At 36.8% G+C, this 13,628-nt stretch overlaps 1 protein-coding gene across 18 annotated transcripts in view; it reads right to left on the minus strand.

Annotated features, from left to right (window-relative positions):
* LOC6054024 (ensconsin) overlaps positions 1–13,628 on the minus strand; it is a 160,453-nt gene that overhangs the window by 17,908 nt on the left and 128,917 nt on the right. For 11 of the 18 annotated variants that reach the window (XR_005278198.1, XR_005278197.1, XM_038259645.1 and 8 more), the window contains 5 exons: positions 12,188–12,584; positions 8,208–8,338; positions 7,219–7,383; positions 1,134–1,259; positions 71–553 (listed from right to left, as the gene is read on the minus strand). Coding sequence is in view for 16 of the 18 variants with exons in the window: in XM_038259645.1 (XP_038115573.1) it covers positions 71–553; positions 1,134–1,259; positions 7,219–7,383; positions 8,208–8,338; positions 12,188–12,584 (1,302 nt within the window). In the remaining 2 variants the exon portion in view is untranslated. Of the gene's footprint in view, positions 1–70; positions 554–1,133; positions 1,260–7,218; positions 7,384–8,207; positions 8,339–12,187; positions 12,609–13,628 lie in introns of all 18 variants that reach the window. The other 7 variants (XM_038259646.1, XM_038259653.1, XM_038259648.1 and 4 more) reach the window with 6 other exon arrangements.

Consider the following 13,628-nt stretch of genomic DNA (forward strand, 5'->3'; position numbering starts at 1 on the left):
TGTGATCTTAGGTTAAACCAAGAATTTCCCGAAGTTTTTCTTTTTTTGCTTTTGACGCAATCGCTCGCACCTGTTGCGGTCGTGGAAACCAGCGTGGAAGTCTGGTGGGAGCCGTTCAGCTGTTCCCGGACCTGCTGGCGGAGGCGCTCGGTTCTGGAGAGCCGCGTGGACGCGTGGTGCCGGCCGGCCGTGTTCAGCTGGGACATGCTCTTGGAGGTGTCCGCCCGTCCCATCGGCGAGTCCGAGTGGGACGACGGCGCGTTGAACGAGGACTTGCGGGCACCACGGCCGCCGACGGACGAGGACGACGAGTCGTGGAACCGGAATTTGCCACTGTGGTGGTGGCCGGCCGTCGCCAGCTGGGACATGCTGCGGGACATCCGCTTGCCGTCCGCCGTCGGGGACGACCGGGACGAGGACAGCGACAGCCGCGTCATGTTCTCCAGCTCCAGGGCCTGGCGGCGCTCGCGCTCCAGGATTGCACTGATGTGTTCGCCGTTACGGCGCCGCGGCTGGGCCAGCTGGTCCAAGCGTGTCATCGAGAAGGCTCGACCTGGGTGCCCAAGTTTTGTTTTTTTTTTTGCATTGCAGTGGCGCGCACGCGGTGGAAAGAGGGTAAAAACAAAATCACGATGCAAAAGAAAATTAAAAATCGAAAGAAATAAGGTGTGTACACTGTGGTGAGACATGCAGTTTGAGCAAAGGGGACGTTCTCAACTTAAGGAATACTTAAACTGTAGTACTAGAGTATAAAGGAAGACAAAGGGGACAGTTCGCGTCTAACGCCAGACGCGAACACACTCATGCAGTTTGCGCTAAAACGGCCACAAGCAGGTACAAGACACGCTCACAGTTTTGGCACAAAACAGTACACGAGACAACATTGACATAAAAACGATAAAAAACGATAGATAACTAAACTAACTGGGGACAACACAGTTCTGCTACACTACTACTGGATGAGTTGTTGAGGTGGTATTAGTGAAAAGGGGGGGAGAGGGGGACGTTTACTAATGTGAGTGATTTCTTTTTTTTTGTTAAAAGTCGGCATTTTTTTCGGGGAAACGAGGGCTTGTTAGATTTGTAAACAAAAAATGGAAAATAAAATGTGAAAACAAATAAAAGAATACTACCTGGTGTTCTGGGGGTGTGAGTGCCGAGAGATGATCTAGAGCTATCGCGAGGACTAGGAATGGTGGGCATAAGATCGGTTTTGCGACGATTCACGGTACGCTGGTAGCTCATGTCAGCCGAATCGTCTGCACACATCGAAATCGGAGTTTGGTTTCGTTTTGGTGGTATTGGTTTCATTTCGGCAAAGACAAGAGACCACAAAATCGACGACGCGCGAATGTTTGTGTGTGTGAGTGAGAGAATTTATTTTTTTGATTTGTTTTGTTTCGTTGGTTCGCAGGAAAAAGAGAAGAGAAAAAAGAAGAAAAATTTATTCGTTTTAAATTTTGCACTACAAATCAGGGAGGGGTTAACTCTTTGCTTTAGTGTGGCTTTTGAAAGGAAAAAAATCGTTTCAAAAAAAATTGCGGTAAAAATCGAGTCGAAATCCAAAAACAAACAACTGGCAACAAATGTGTAGTAGACGAAAACTCTGTTAGGGGCGAAAAACGGAACAAAAATCAATCTCAAGAAGCGAACAAATCCGAGCAGCAATAACATTCCTCAATGCGCGCAGCGGGAATTTGGACGGGGGGGAGGGGTCGTTTTGGGAGGTTCGGAGGGACACGTTTTTTTTTACATTGATGAGTTTGGACAAATGTTTGGGGGGCACAGACGAACGGCTAACGTCACTAACACTCATGCAGGCGGGCTTGAGACTGTTGGCAGGAACATGCACAAAATGTTTTTGTTTTGGGTTATTTTTTTCTACGGATTATGGCTTTAAGGTAATTTGTAGTACTAGAATATGAATCCAAAGACACTCACTTAAATTCAAATCGGTTGAACATGAAATTCCTAGTTGTTAACGAAACAGTAATTATTTTTTTCTATAATTATATTTTTACATAATTTTGTAGCCGGCCTAAGGATATTGAGTTTGTTGAGCACCCATTCATACAAAGGGAAATTTTAGTTACGTATTTTCAGAGTGAAATTGAGAAACTGATGGATTAACTTTACTTTCAAAAGCATTTGGATAATAAAAGCTAAAATTTACATCAAACATGTGTAGGTGTTGTTGCAAATAAATAAAAAAAATGTAAGTAAATTTGTGACACATTTTAATTCAAAGAATTTTGAAAAAAATGCCGTAACTTGTTGCAAATAAATAAAGAAATAAATTTTAGTAATTTTGTGACACATTTTTAAGCCAAAGACTTAAAAAAATGCCGTTAATTTCAACGTGTGATAATTACTAATCAAATTGGAAGCAGTAACTGTTGATTATATTTAACCATAATTTCGCAGCCGGCCCACGACTATTGAACTGGTTGGGTCAATTTCTCAACTAATCTATGTGGTATTTATTAATTGATATTTTAAAATATTTTAAAACGCTTTGTTAGATGCAAGCCAAGTTAAAAGCGCCATGTTGCATTTGAAAGAGGAGATCCAGCACTACAAACGCTGAAAAAATCTAAGAGGTTTACACTCAGTCTTTACACTCGAGATATCTTCATTTGAAAAAGTCCAATTTTCAAGGGAAAACCATATGGGACCACCCTAACAAAATCCGAAAATTGTGTTCCATGCAATTTTTACTTGCTGAATCTGGCTCTTCCCTCAGAATTGAGCCAAAGTGTCGAAAAATAGATTTTTGGTCATATTTTGGGTTTCCATGTAAAATTAACATTAAAACCCAAAATATGACCAAAAATCGATCAGTTGGCGTTTAAAATTTGGCTTGCGCCTTTTCGAGATATTTATGTTTTAAATTTGCATCTTTTTTACTTTAAAATTGCTGTGACTTTTGACTCTTAAGACCAAATCGACTTGTCAAATTATAAAAAGTCGTTTTTTAGAGCTCTGATTTTTGATGGTTTGCTCAGATGATATTTATAAATTTGGTCGTAGAAGGCGTAGAGAGCAATTCCAGCTCAAATCAGGAATTTTTTCTGATACTTTTGTACCCGACCCTCTCCGATTTCAATGAAACTTTGTAGACATGTTATCCTAGGCCTATAAAAGCCATTTTTGTGCATATGGAGCAAATAGTACTCGAGAATAACATTTGAGAAGGGCGTAAGGTATTTAAATATTTTTGTATTCTGTAATTTAAAATTACTGTATCTCGAAGCCGTTGCGTCGTATCAAAAGTGGTCAAAGACAAACTTGTAGGAAATTGGACGGGCTTTCTGAAAAAAATACACTGAAACAAAAATACACGCCACATCTATGAGATTTTTTGATTTTTAAGTCTAAAACTTAAATTTGAAGGTGATTTCACGATTTTTTTTCGTTCAAAATTTTTGAGGAAATAGCCTAAAATGTTACTAAAAGACTGACGAAAAATGCAGGATGGTATGTCTCTCCTAAAAAATTACAATAATCATTTACTAAAACTGTTTTTTTGAAAAGTGGTCTAAACGTCAAAATCAGGCGGGCTTGAGACTGTTGGCAGGAACATGCACAAAATGTTTTTGTTTTGGGTTATTTTTTTCTACGGATTATGGCTTTAAGGTAATTTGTAGTACTAGAATATGAATCCGAAAACACTCACTTAAATTCAAATCGGTTGAACATGAAATTCCTAGTTGTTAACGAAACAGTAATTATTTTTTTCTATAATTATATTTTTACATAATTTTGTAGCCGGCCTAAGGATATTGAGTTTGTTGAGCACCCATTCATACAAAGGGAAATTTTAGTTACGTATTTTCAGAGTGAAATTGAGAAACTGATGGATTAACTTTACTTTCAAAAGCATTTGGATAATAAAAGCTAAAATTTACATCAAACATGTGTAGGTGTTGTTGCAAATAAATAAAAAAAATGTAAGTAAATTTGTGACACATTTTTAATTCAAAGAATTTTGAAAAAAATGCCGTAACTTGTTGCAAATAAATAAAGAAATAAATTTTAGTAATTTTGTGACACATTTTTAAGTCAAAGACTTAAAAAAATGCCGTTAATTTCAACGTGTGATAATTACTAATCAAATTGGAAGCAGTAACTGTTGATTATATTTAACCATAATTTCGCAGCCGGCCCACGACTATTGAACTGGTTGGGTCAATTTCTCAACTAATCTATGTAGTATTTATTAATTGATATTTTAAAATATTTTAAAACGCTTTGTTAGATGCAAGCCAAGTTAAAAGCGCCAGGTTGCATTTGAAAGAGGAGATCCAGCACTACAAACGCTGAAAAAATCTAAGAGGTTTACACTCAGTCTTTACACTCGAGATATCTTCATTTGAAAAAGTCCAATTTTCAAGGGAAAACCATATGGGACCACCCTAACAAAATCCGAAAATTGTGTTCCATGCAATTTTTACTTGCTGAATCTGGCTCTTCCCTCAGAATTGAGCCAAAGTGTCGAAAAATAGATTTTTGGTCATATTTTGGGTTTCCATGTAAAATTAACATTGAAACCGAAAATATGACCAAAAATCGATCAGTTGGCGTTTAAAATTTGGCTTGCGCCTTTTCGAGATATTTATGTTTTAAATTTGCATCTTTTTTACTTTAAAATTGCTGTGACTTTTGACTCTTAAGACCAAATCGACTTGTCAAATTATAAAAAGTCGTTTTTTAGAGCTCTGATTTTTGATGGTTTGCTCAGATGATATTTATAAATTTGGTCGTAGAAGGCGTAGAGAGCAATTCCAGCTCAAATCAGGAATTTTTTCTGATACTTTTGTACCCGACCCTCTCCGATTTCAATGAAACTTTGTAGACATGTTATCCTAGGCCTATAAAAGCCATTTTTGTGCATATGGAGCAAATAGTACTCGAGAATAACATTTGAGAAGGGCGTAAGGTATTTAAATATTTTTGTATTCTGTAATTTAAAAATTACTGTATCTCGAAGCCGTTGCGTCGTATCAAAAAGTGGTCAAAGACAAACTTGTAGGAAATTGGACGGGCTTTCTGAAAAAATACACTGAAACAAAAATACACGCCACATCTATGAGATTTTTTGATTTTTAAGTCTAAAACTTAAATTTGAAGGTGATTTCACGATTTTTTTTCGTTCAAAATTTTTGAGGAAATAGCCTAAAATGTTACTAAAAGACTGACGAAAAATGCAGGATGGTATGTCTCTCCTAAAAAAATACAATAATCATTTACTAAAACTGTTTTTTTGAAAAGTGGTCTAAACGTCAAAATTTTTAAAAACCGGTAGTGGGAATCGATTCTCCAGATAATTTTACATAAAAGTCTCCGTATTGACCATTGTCCTATGTCCAATCCTTGGGAAGATACAGCGGTTTTAAAAATAAAAATGTTGAAAAAACGGGATTTTTGGTGGTTTTTGACAATTTCTACATGACAGACTTGGTTTTTCAGTCTCGTAAATATTTTTAACGGAAAGCTCGTCCAATTTCCCATAAGTTTGCATTTGACAGCATTTCAATTGGATGTAAGGGCTTACAGATCTCATAGATGTGGCGTGTATTTTTGTTTCGGTGTATTTTTTTTTTCAGAAAGCCCGTTCAATTTCCTACAAGTTTGTCTTTGACCACTTTTTGATACGATGCAACGGCTTCGAGATACAGTAATTTTTAAATTGCAAAATACTAAAATATTTAAATACCTTACGCCCTTCTCAAATGTTATTCTCGAGTACTATTGGATCCATATACACAAAAATGACTTATATAGGCCTAGGATAACATGTCTACAAAGTTTCATTGAAATCGGTGAGGGTCGGGTACAAAAGTATCAGAAAAAATCCTGATTTGAGCTGGAATTGCTCTAGATTAGAAGATAAAATTTTGGTGTCTTCGACAAAGTTGCTTGGATTGGCAGCAAGCCCAACAACTTTCTAGAAGACAAAAAAAAATCGAAAATAATTCCTGAAAAGTTAGATTTTCAAAATCACTCTTATCGTGAACCACACTAATTTTCAACCAAACCAAAAGCTCCAAACTTCATATTTTTCGTAAAATAAATTGTCCACTTAATTTTGAGATCTGGACCACTGTGCACTGTTTGGAGCTATCGTCACTTCAGCCAGATATTAAAAGTTAGATGAAAATATCATCTAGATCATGTAAAATCTTGATTGATTGATAATTGGCAAGACATCCTGACGATCTGGGAACACTGCCAAGTATTGAAAATGTGGTGAAAAACCAAATTCATTTTTTTTTTTGGAAAAAAAATCAAATTTTGTTTTAGGGGGTTTTGGGTTTTTTTTCTTTTTTTTTCCTAAAGAACATTTTTCATGTTTCCTTATTCATACATTTTTGAAGGCGCAAATTAAAATAAAATTTAACTAGTTCTATATTAACCCAAAACAATAAAAATATACTGAAAAATAAACTTCATGTTTCACTCAATTGAAAAAAGGCATGTTCAACCGTTTAATTAAAAATTTCAACCTCATTTCCAAGAAAAATCTGCTGCAATGTAGCACTGATTTCTAGCCTAATCTTGTCATCTGAACACTTAGCTCGTACGATAATTCTCAAAATATAGTCAAACCGAAAAAAAGAAGAATTAAAAAAGAAAATCATTCTCAAGCAGAACAGAAACAGCAAAAAGCGAGAGTAAAGGAAAGGAAAAAAAAGCAAGAAGAAAGTTGAAAGCAAAAAAAAAAGCAGTAAAATATTCAACGAGTAAAAGAGATAACAGAATTACACTTGATATATGAAAGAAGAGGAAAACAACTCGAAAAACACAACACAAGTAGCAAATATCGTAAACACAACAACTCGATATAACTCGGCGACAAAACCAGCATCATTCCACAGCTCGAACAAAGTAGAAAGAGAGAGACAGCTCTCAGTAAGAGAAGATGTGGTGGAACAGCGCAAAATTTACAAAATGTTTACAAAAAATGTTTTTTTTTTTCATGAGTAAAATTGTACAAAAAGACACAAACTCGAAGTAAAAAGTTGAGCGCGCAGAAAAACGTTAGTCGAAGAAAAAAACAAACGAAACGAACAAGGTGAAACAGGTCAAACAAAAACGATTAGAAGAAAAGAACAAAACGCATTTTTTCTGTTTGTTTGTTTTGGCTCCGCCCTCTGTCGTGTTTGACTGTGTCTGTTCATTAGTTGCAGTACTAGAACGCAGGCAGGTTCTGTTTACCCTTTCTGGCCGCGACGGCCGCCGCCGCTCGTTCCGCCCGGGACGGTGGCTCGTCAATGTTGATGCCGGCACCGGCCAGCGACAGGGTCAACTTCTTGGGGCACTCGGCGCCGGAGCTGGCCCAGTTGAAGACCTCGTACATCGAGCTGGACATGCGTCTCATGTCTTCACGGGTGATGATGGTGTAGGTGGTGCAAAAGTGTGTGCCGCACACAGTGTTGTAGTTGTGGTGGTGTTGGTTTGGATTTTTTTTTTCGATTTTTCGATTAATTATTTCGGTTTTAGCACAGGTTCAACGGAAACGGAAAACGAGGCCAAGGGGAGGGGAGAAGAGAAAAAGAATGAGAGAAAGCCAATCGATGAGATTTGTGGGGGCAATTTTGAGTGGACATTTTTTTTTTGTTTCACGAAAAACACATTCAATCAGTATCGGTTGAAGAGGGTAAAGAAGAAAAGAAAACATAAATTAATAAAAACTAAGGTTAAAAGGGGTAGAGAATGTACGGTTATTGACTGAGGGTTGATGTAATGACTAGTTTGGTTTTAGCGAACAAATGAGATTACTATAACGATCGAACTCATTCCGTAGAGAATGCAGAACTTCCTAAGGGCCTAACTAGAACTGGTTTCGGAAACTCAGAATTTCAGAACTAAATTTGAGCAATCTTGTCTAAAACTAGATCGGGACAGAGTAACCTAGCTATTCGAAAAAATACCTTTAAAAACTTAAATTTCAGGAGAGTGTAATAAACTAAGAAATACCTAACATAAAACGCTTCAAAAAATAAATCAACAACTAAAGCTAGGATATTTGGTCGCACAACACAAAAGGGGAAAAAACTGCAGCAATACACTCTAAATCAAGAGTATACACACGGAACGCTTTTCTTTCTCTTGAAGAGAAAAACTAAAGACGAATCCTAGAATAAACCAGCTGAAATCGAAGGGTGCGCGCGCTAGCCGAGGGGCAGCCAAAGTAAGGAACCTACCGTCGGTCGATCTGTCCAGGCCGCTGGCGGAGGTAGCACGCTTTTTCGAGCTTCCGTCGGTCAGTTCCCGCTCGGAACTGCGGCGCGTCAGCGGTGCCCCCGTGTACGCCACGTTCGTGATGGAGGTGGCCCTGAAAAGAGAGTTAAAAAGCTGTATTACTTTATTTCCCAAGCAACAATTTAGGTATTATCCTAATTGTTACAACCTCTGTTAAACTTATCAGACAAAACCAACATTGAAACCACTTAGCCGAAACAACCTCCCCAGAACCCCGATAAACCCCTCTTTAAACCCAAAAGGACCTCCGCAAAATGTTTTTACGACCAATTTATAGAACCTTCAAAGGAATTGAAAGCTTTACAATTGAATATCAACAACCTCCTCAAAGCCTTAACAAAACCTTTGTTAAAACCTAGTCAGGAGTTACGAAAAAAAATGACATTTCATACGTCTTCAAACGTCTTATGCCAAACAGGTTTTATTGTAGCAAAAAATGAGTCTTAACGTCTTGCCCAATGATAAAATGGAGATGGTTTCCAAAAACGGCGATGATGAAATAAAAGATGTTGGAGGTAGTTATATAAATTTAAGAGCTTATTTCTCGCAAGATTTAATCGAGTTTCGAAGTGCGGATAAGGCAACATTTTAAATCCTTTTAAAATATTTGCTTTTCCCCTAGATTTTTACATAATTTTTCACGATTTGCATTTTTTTTAACAAACAATTGCATGGAACAGTAGGGTGGAATCGAAATCAGCAACATATTTTTTGAATTCAGAGTGGGAGTTAGTCTGGGCATAAGTTTTTTTTGTTGTATTTTGATTTTTATAATTTTTAACCATAACCTTAAAGTTGAGAATAAGCTCTACAACTCTCCTGAAGAAAGTATGGTAATATTTTATTCGTAAGCAGTTCTCTCAGATTTCGGTCATTCGATTTTTTCTGTATTTTTTAATCCGCCTGAAACTTTTTTGATGAATTCTATATGCCCAAAGAAGACATTTTGCATCATTAGTTTGTCAATATAATTTATCATACAAATTTGGCAGCTGTTCATACAAAAATGATGTATGAAAATTAAAAAATCGGTATCTTTTGAAAGAATTTTTTGATCGATTTGGTGTCTTCGGCAAAGTTGTAGGTATGGATATAGACTACATTGAAAAAAAATGATACACGGTAAAACAAATTTTGGTGATTTTTTATTTAACTTTTTGTCACTACAACTTGATTTGCAAAAAACCACTATTTTTATATTTTTTTCATTTTTTATATGTTTTAGAGGACATCAAATGCCAACATTTCAGAAAATTCCAGGTTGTTCAAAAAATCTTTGACCGAGTTATGAATTTTTTAATCAATACTGATTTTTTTCAAAAAATCGAAATTTTGGTCGCAAAAATATTTTAACTTCATTTTTCGATGTAAAATCAAATTTGCAATCAAAAAGTACTTAAGTGAAATTTTGATAAAGTGCACCGTTTTCAAGTTAAGGCCATGTTTAGGTAACTTTTTTTTTAAAGTCGCAGTTTTTCATTTTTTAAAATTAGTGTACATGTTTGCCCACTTTTGAAAAAATATTTTTGACAGAGTTCAAAAATGCAAAATTTAGAGAATTTTCTCAGCTTTTCAAAAATATTTTTTCAAAAGTGGGCAAATATGTGCACTAATTTAAAAAAATGAAAAACTGCAATCGAAAAATGAAGTTGAAAAAATTTTGCGACCGATATTTCGATTTTTTGAAAAAATCAGCATTGATTATAAAATCATAACTCGGTCAAAGATTTTTTGCACAACCTGAAAATTTCTGAAAAGTTGGCATTTTATGTCCCCTAAAACATATCAAAAAATAAAAAAAATAAAAATAGTGTTTTTTTGCAAATCAAGTTTCAGTGACAAAAAGTTAAATCAACAATCACAAAAAAATTGTTTACATTGTATCATTTTTTTCCAGTGTAGTCCATATCCATACCTACAACTTTACCCAAGACATCAAATCGATCAAAAAATTCCTTCAAAAGATACAGAATTTTGAATTTTCATAAATCGTTTTTAAATGGACAGCTGCCAAATTTGTATGGAAAATTATATAGACAAACAAATGATGGCTTATTTGGGCATACCAAAGTCACTAAAAAAGTTTCAGTCGAATTAAAAAATACAAAAATTAAAATTCTAAAAAAAGACCGATTTCGTAGAGAATTGCTCTCCTGTCAGAAGATACGGCTTTGTAAGCATGAATAGTACATAAGAATCTGGGGAAAATTACACGGTCGAGGTGTAATTTTCATCCTTTTCTTTGTAGTTTCAATTTAACACATCAATTCAGGAATAAATTCAAACAAAACAGCGATAAATCAACACTGCATTGTATGTTTGCAACTGTGCTCTTTTCAAAAGGCAAAAATCCTTTTCGATGCAAAATTGTATAATCTATCTAAAATTGTTTTGCTAAGCTTAATTCGAATAAAAAGGAATATTCATACTAAGATTTCGCACTTCAGGCTTTAGAAAGTTTCTTAAGGAGTTACGTACATGTAAATCAGCAAAAATGTCAGAGGTTGTTTTGAGCAGTCATTTAAATTTTTTAAAATCTGTTTTCAGGGTTTTAAAATATTCATTTTCATTTATTAAAAAAACAAAAAATTTAAGACATTTGGTTGTACTATTGCCGAGATAAAGCTATTTGAAGTTAGCTGTTTCAAACACGGTTGCCACAATATCTCAACAATGCTCTGACCAGATCGGCTCCAAATTTTGTGAAGACTCGTTTAAATGGCCAATTTTTGAAAAGTTTATTTAAAAAAAGATAAAAATATGTTTATGATTTTCATATAAAAATCACTAGTTTTTGATTTTTGTTAATTTAAAGCAAAATTTCAAAATCAGGCCTCGTCATGCACACGGGATATGGCTTGGGAGTCTTGACCCCAAATTTCAGCCAATTTGGTCCATCCCATCTCGAGATATCGTAGCAACCGTAAATCAACCCATTCAGAGAAAAACGCTCACAAAGGCATGGCAAAATTTTGAGCGTAAATCGTCTCTTACTCAGTTTAACATTCCAACGAACAAGGCTCCAAAAAAGTTGGAACGGTAACTTCAACTCGATATTTCTCGGGCATAACTCAACCAATCAAGATGATTCTTCTTTCCAGTGATTTGTTAGGATGTCTAGATGATTCTAGAACTTTGCAGAACTTAATTTGATCAAATCTGTAATTTTTGCGATCAAAAACATCGTTCCAACTATTTTTTTTTTCGCGTGTAAAAAAAATCACCAGATATTCCGCGGAGGCAGTCGTTTTGAAAAAGGTGGAATGATGTTTGCGGTCGCAGAAGTTACATATTTGTTCAAATCAAGTTTTGCAAAATTTTAGGATCATCTAGACATTCTTACAAATCACTGTTACCGTTTCACCTTTTTTGGGAGACTTGGGCGTCCGTGTAAGTTGGACATGCGTTGGGCGTTCCAGTGTTAATCATGAAATATCTTCATGAAACTTTCAGAAGAGATTGAAAATCATCTTTCAAGTGGATTTAATAAATTTTATGAAATAAGAAATTTTGTGTTTTTCATATAAAAATTACCAGTTTTTGATTTTTGGGTTTAAAAAAAGCAAAATTTCAAAATCGGGCTACGTCATGCACTTGGGAGTCTTGACCGCAAATTTGGAGAAAAACGCGCTCGTCAGAAAACAAAAATTAAGGATGGTCATGGTCATGGTATGGAAACCTGTGTGACCGTAATAGTTGCATGCAGTATTTGTCCACACGATACACGATAAATCATTCAATTTCACGATGGAAGCGATAAAAAGGTTTATTTATAACTTCTGAACGATGGAATGTAAACAATATCTTGTACGACCTGTGTTGTTTGGCGGTATTTAATATTGAAATTTAAAATTATTTTTTGTCCATGCATTTACATCACTAATTCCAAAAGAAAGTTCATCAACGTTCCGACAAAACTCACCTCCGGTGCGCCCAGAACGAGCTGCACATGCCGCTGTCGCTGGTTTCGATCATGCGCGGCGTGCTCGACCCGAACGCGAACTGGATCGAGCTGCGCTCGTTGCGCCGCTTGGCGTCCATCCGCTGGTCCCGCTCCTGGTTCTTCTGCAGGATGTACTGGCGGCGTTCGTTTTCCGCTTCCTGTATCGCGCGGCGCCGCTCCTCGACCTGTGACCGCCGGTCGTTCTCCCGCCGCCGCAGGTCCTCCATCCGACGTCGGCGCTCCTCCTCTTTTTGCTCGCGGAACTTTTGCGCCGCCAGTGCTTGTGCCTTGAGTTCCTCTAGTTTGCGCTGCCGTTCCTCATTCTGGCGCTCCTTCGTTTGCTTTATTCGCTCCTCGCGTTCCCGCTGGAGCTCGTCTGCGTGTGCGTTGGAGAGGGGAGCAAATGGGACGGGAGAAAAAGTTCATTATCAAATTCAACCTCACTAGGGTTAGTTAATAGGGCATGATTAGTGAAAACAAAGTGATTAAATTCATTAGGAGGACCACTAATTGTTACTGCAAACGGTTATGCCAACCATAAAGTCCAACTCTGGTTAAAAATGTTAAATTGCTACAAATTTAGACCCTCCTAAATCTTAAACAATTCACCTGTTGAATTGCATCGGCTAACCTAACCTCAAAAAACCGGTAGCCGCCTCCATTACCTTGCGTCTTACGAAAAGGCCAGGTTGGTGTTAGAAGATGACAGAGGGTCGTAACGACACCGGCGGGTTCACACCTTAACCTACACAAGTCTTCTTTTATTTGGACTTCCGCACTGTGCCGAGCTGCGAAGAGCCCCACCCGCGAGGGTGTAAAGTTGATGGTTAATTCATTAGCAGAACCGATTCCCATGCCAAATTGAGTTGCTCGAGCTGAGGTTGACACAGTAAACAAATCTTGAAAATCCTCCACATTTTCTTAATCTAAAAAGATTCTAGATTTTTTTTCCATAATTTTGCTTCTCAAAAGATTTCTGTCTTTGTTTACAATACAATCTCTATTGAGAAAAAGTAAAAAAATCCATAAAGAGGATTTAATCCACCCCCGCCGACCGGGGGCCAGGCCGTCACTTGCCGATCATAAATTAATAAAATTTTCTCGACCAGGCAATTCTTTGCCGGGAGGGAGGATGGAGCTTTGCACAATTGTGCTGCGCGGCGAATTATTTATGACTCAGTCGTGGAGAGAGGAATAATTGTGCTCCAGTAGATTTGGGTAAGCAATTTGAAAAAAAAAATGATTAGTTGAAAATACTATAAAGAATAATAAACGAATCTTTTCCAAACAAACAGAGACTATAGAGTGCATTTTGAAATTCCAGCTTTTTAGTGTTAAAACATCATAGAGGAAATATGCCCATTTTAGTCACTCTAAGCCGTTCGACCAATTCTCATCACTTTTGCCGTTTTCCGCTATT

The sequence above is a fragment of the Culex quinquefasciatus genome, chromosome 3 (genome assembly GCF_015732765.1).
Source record: "Culex quinquefasciatus strain JHB chromosome 3, VPISU_Cqui_1.0_pri_paternal, whole genome shotgun sequence".
In the NCBI taxonomy this organism is placed as follows: domain Eukaryota; kingdom Metazoa; phylum Arthropoda; class Insecta; order Diptera; family Culicidae; genus Culex; species Culex quinquefasciatus.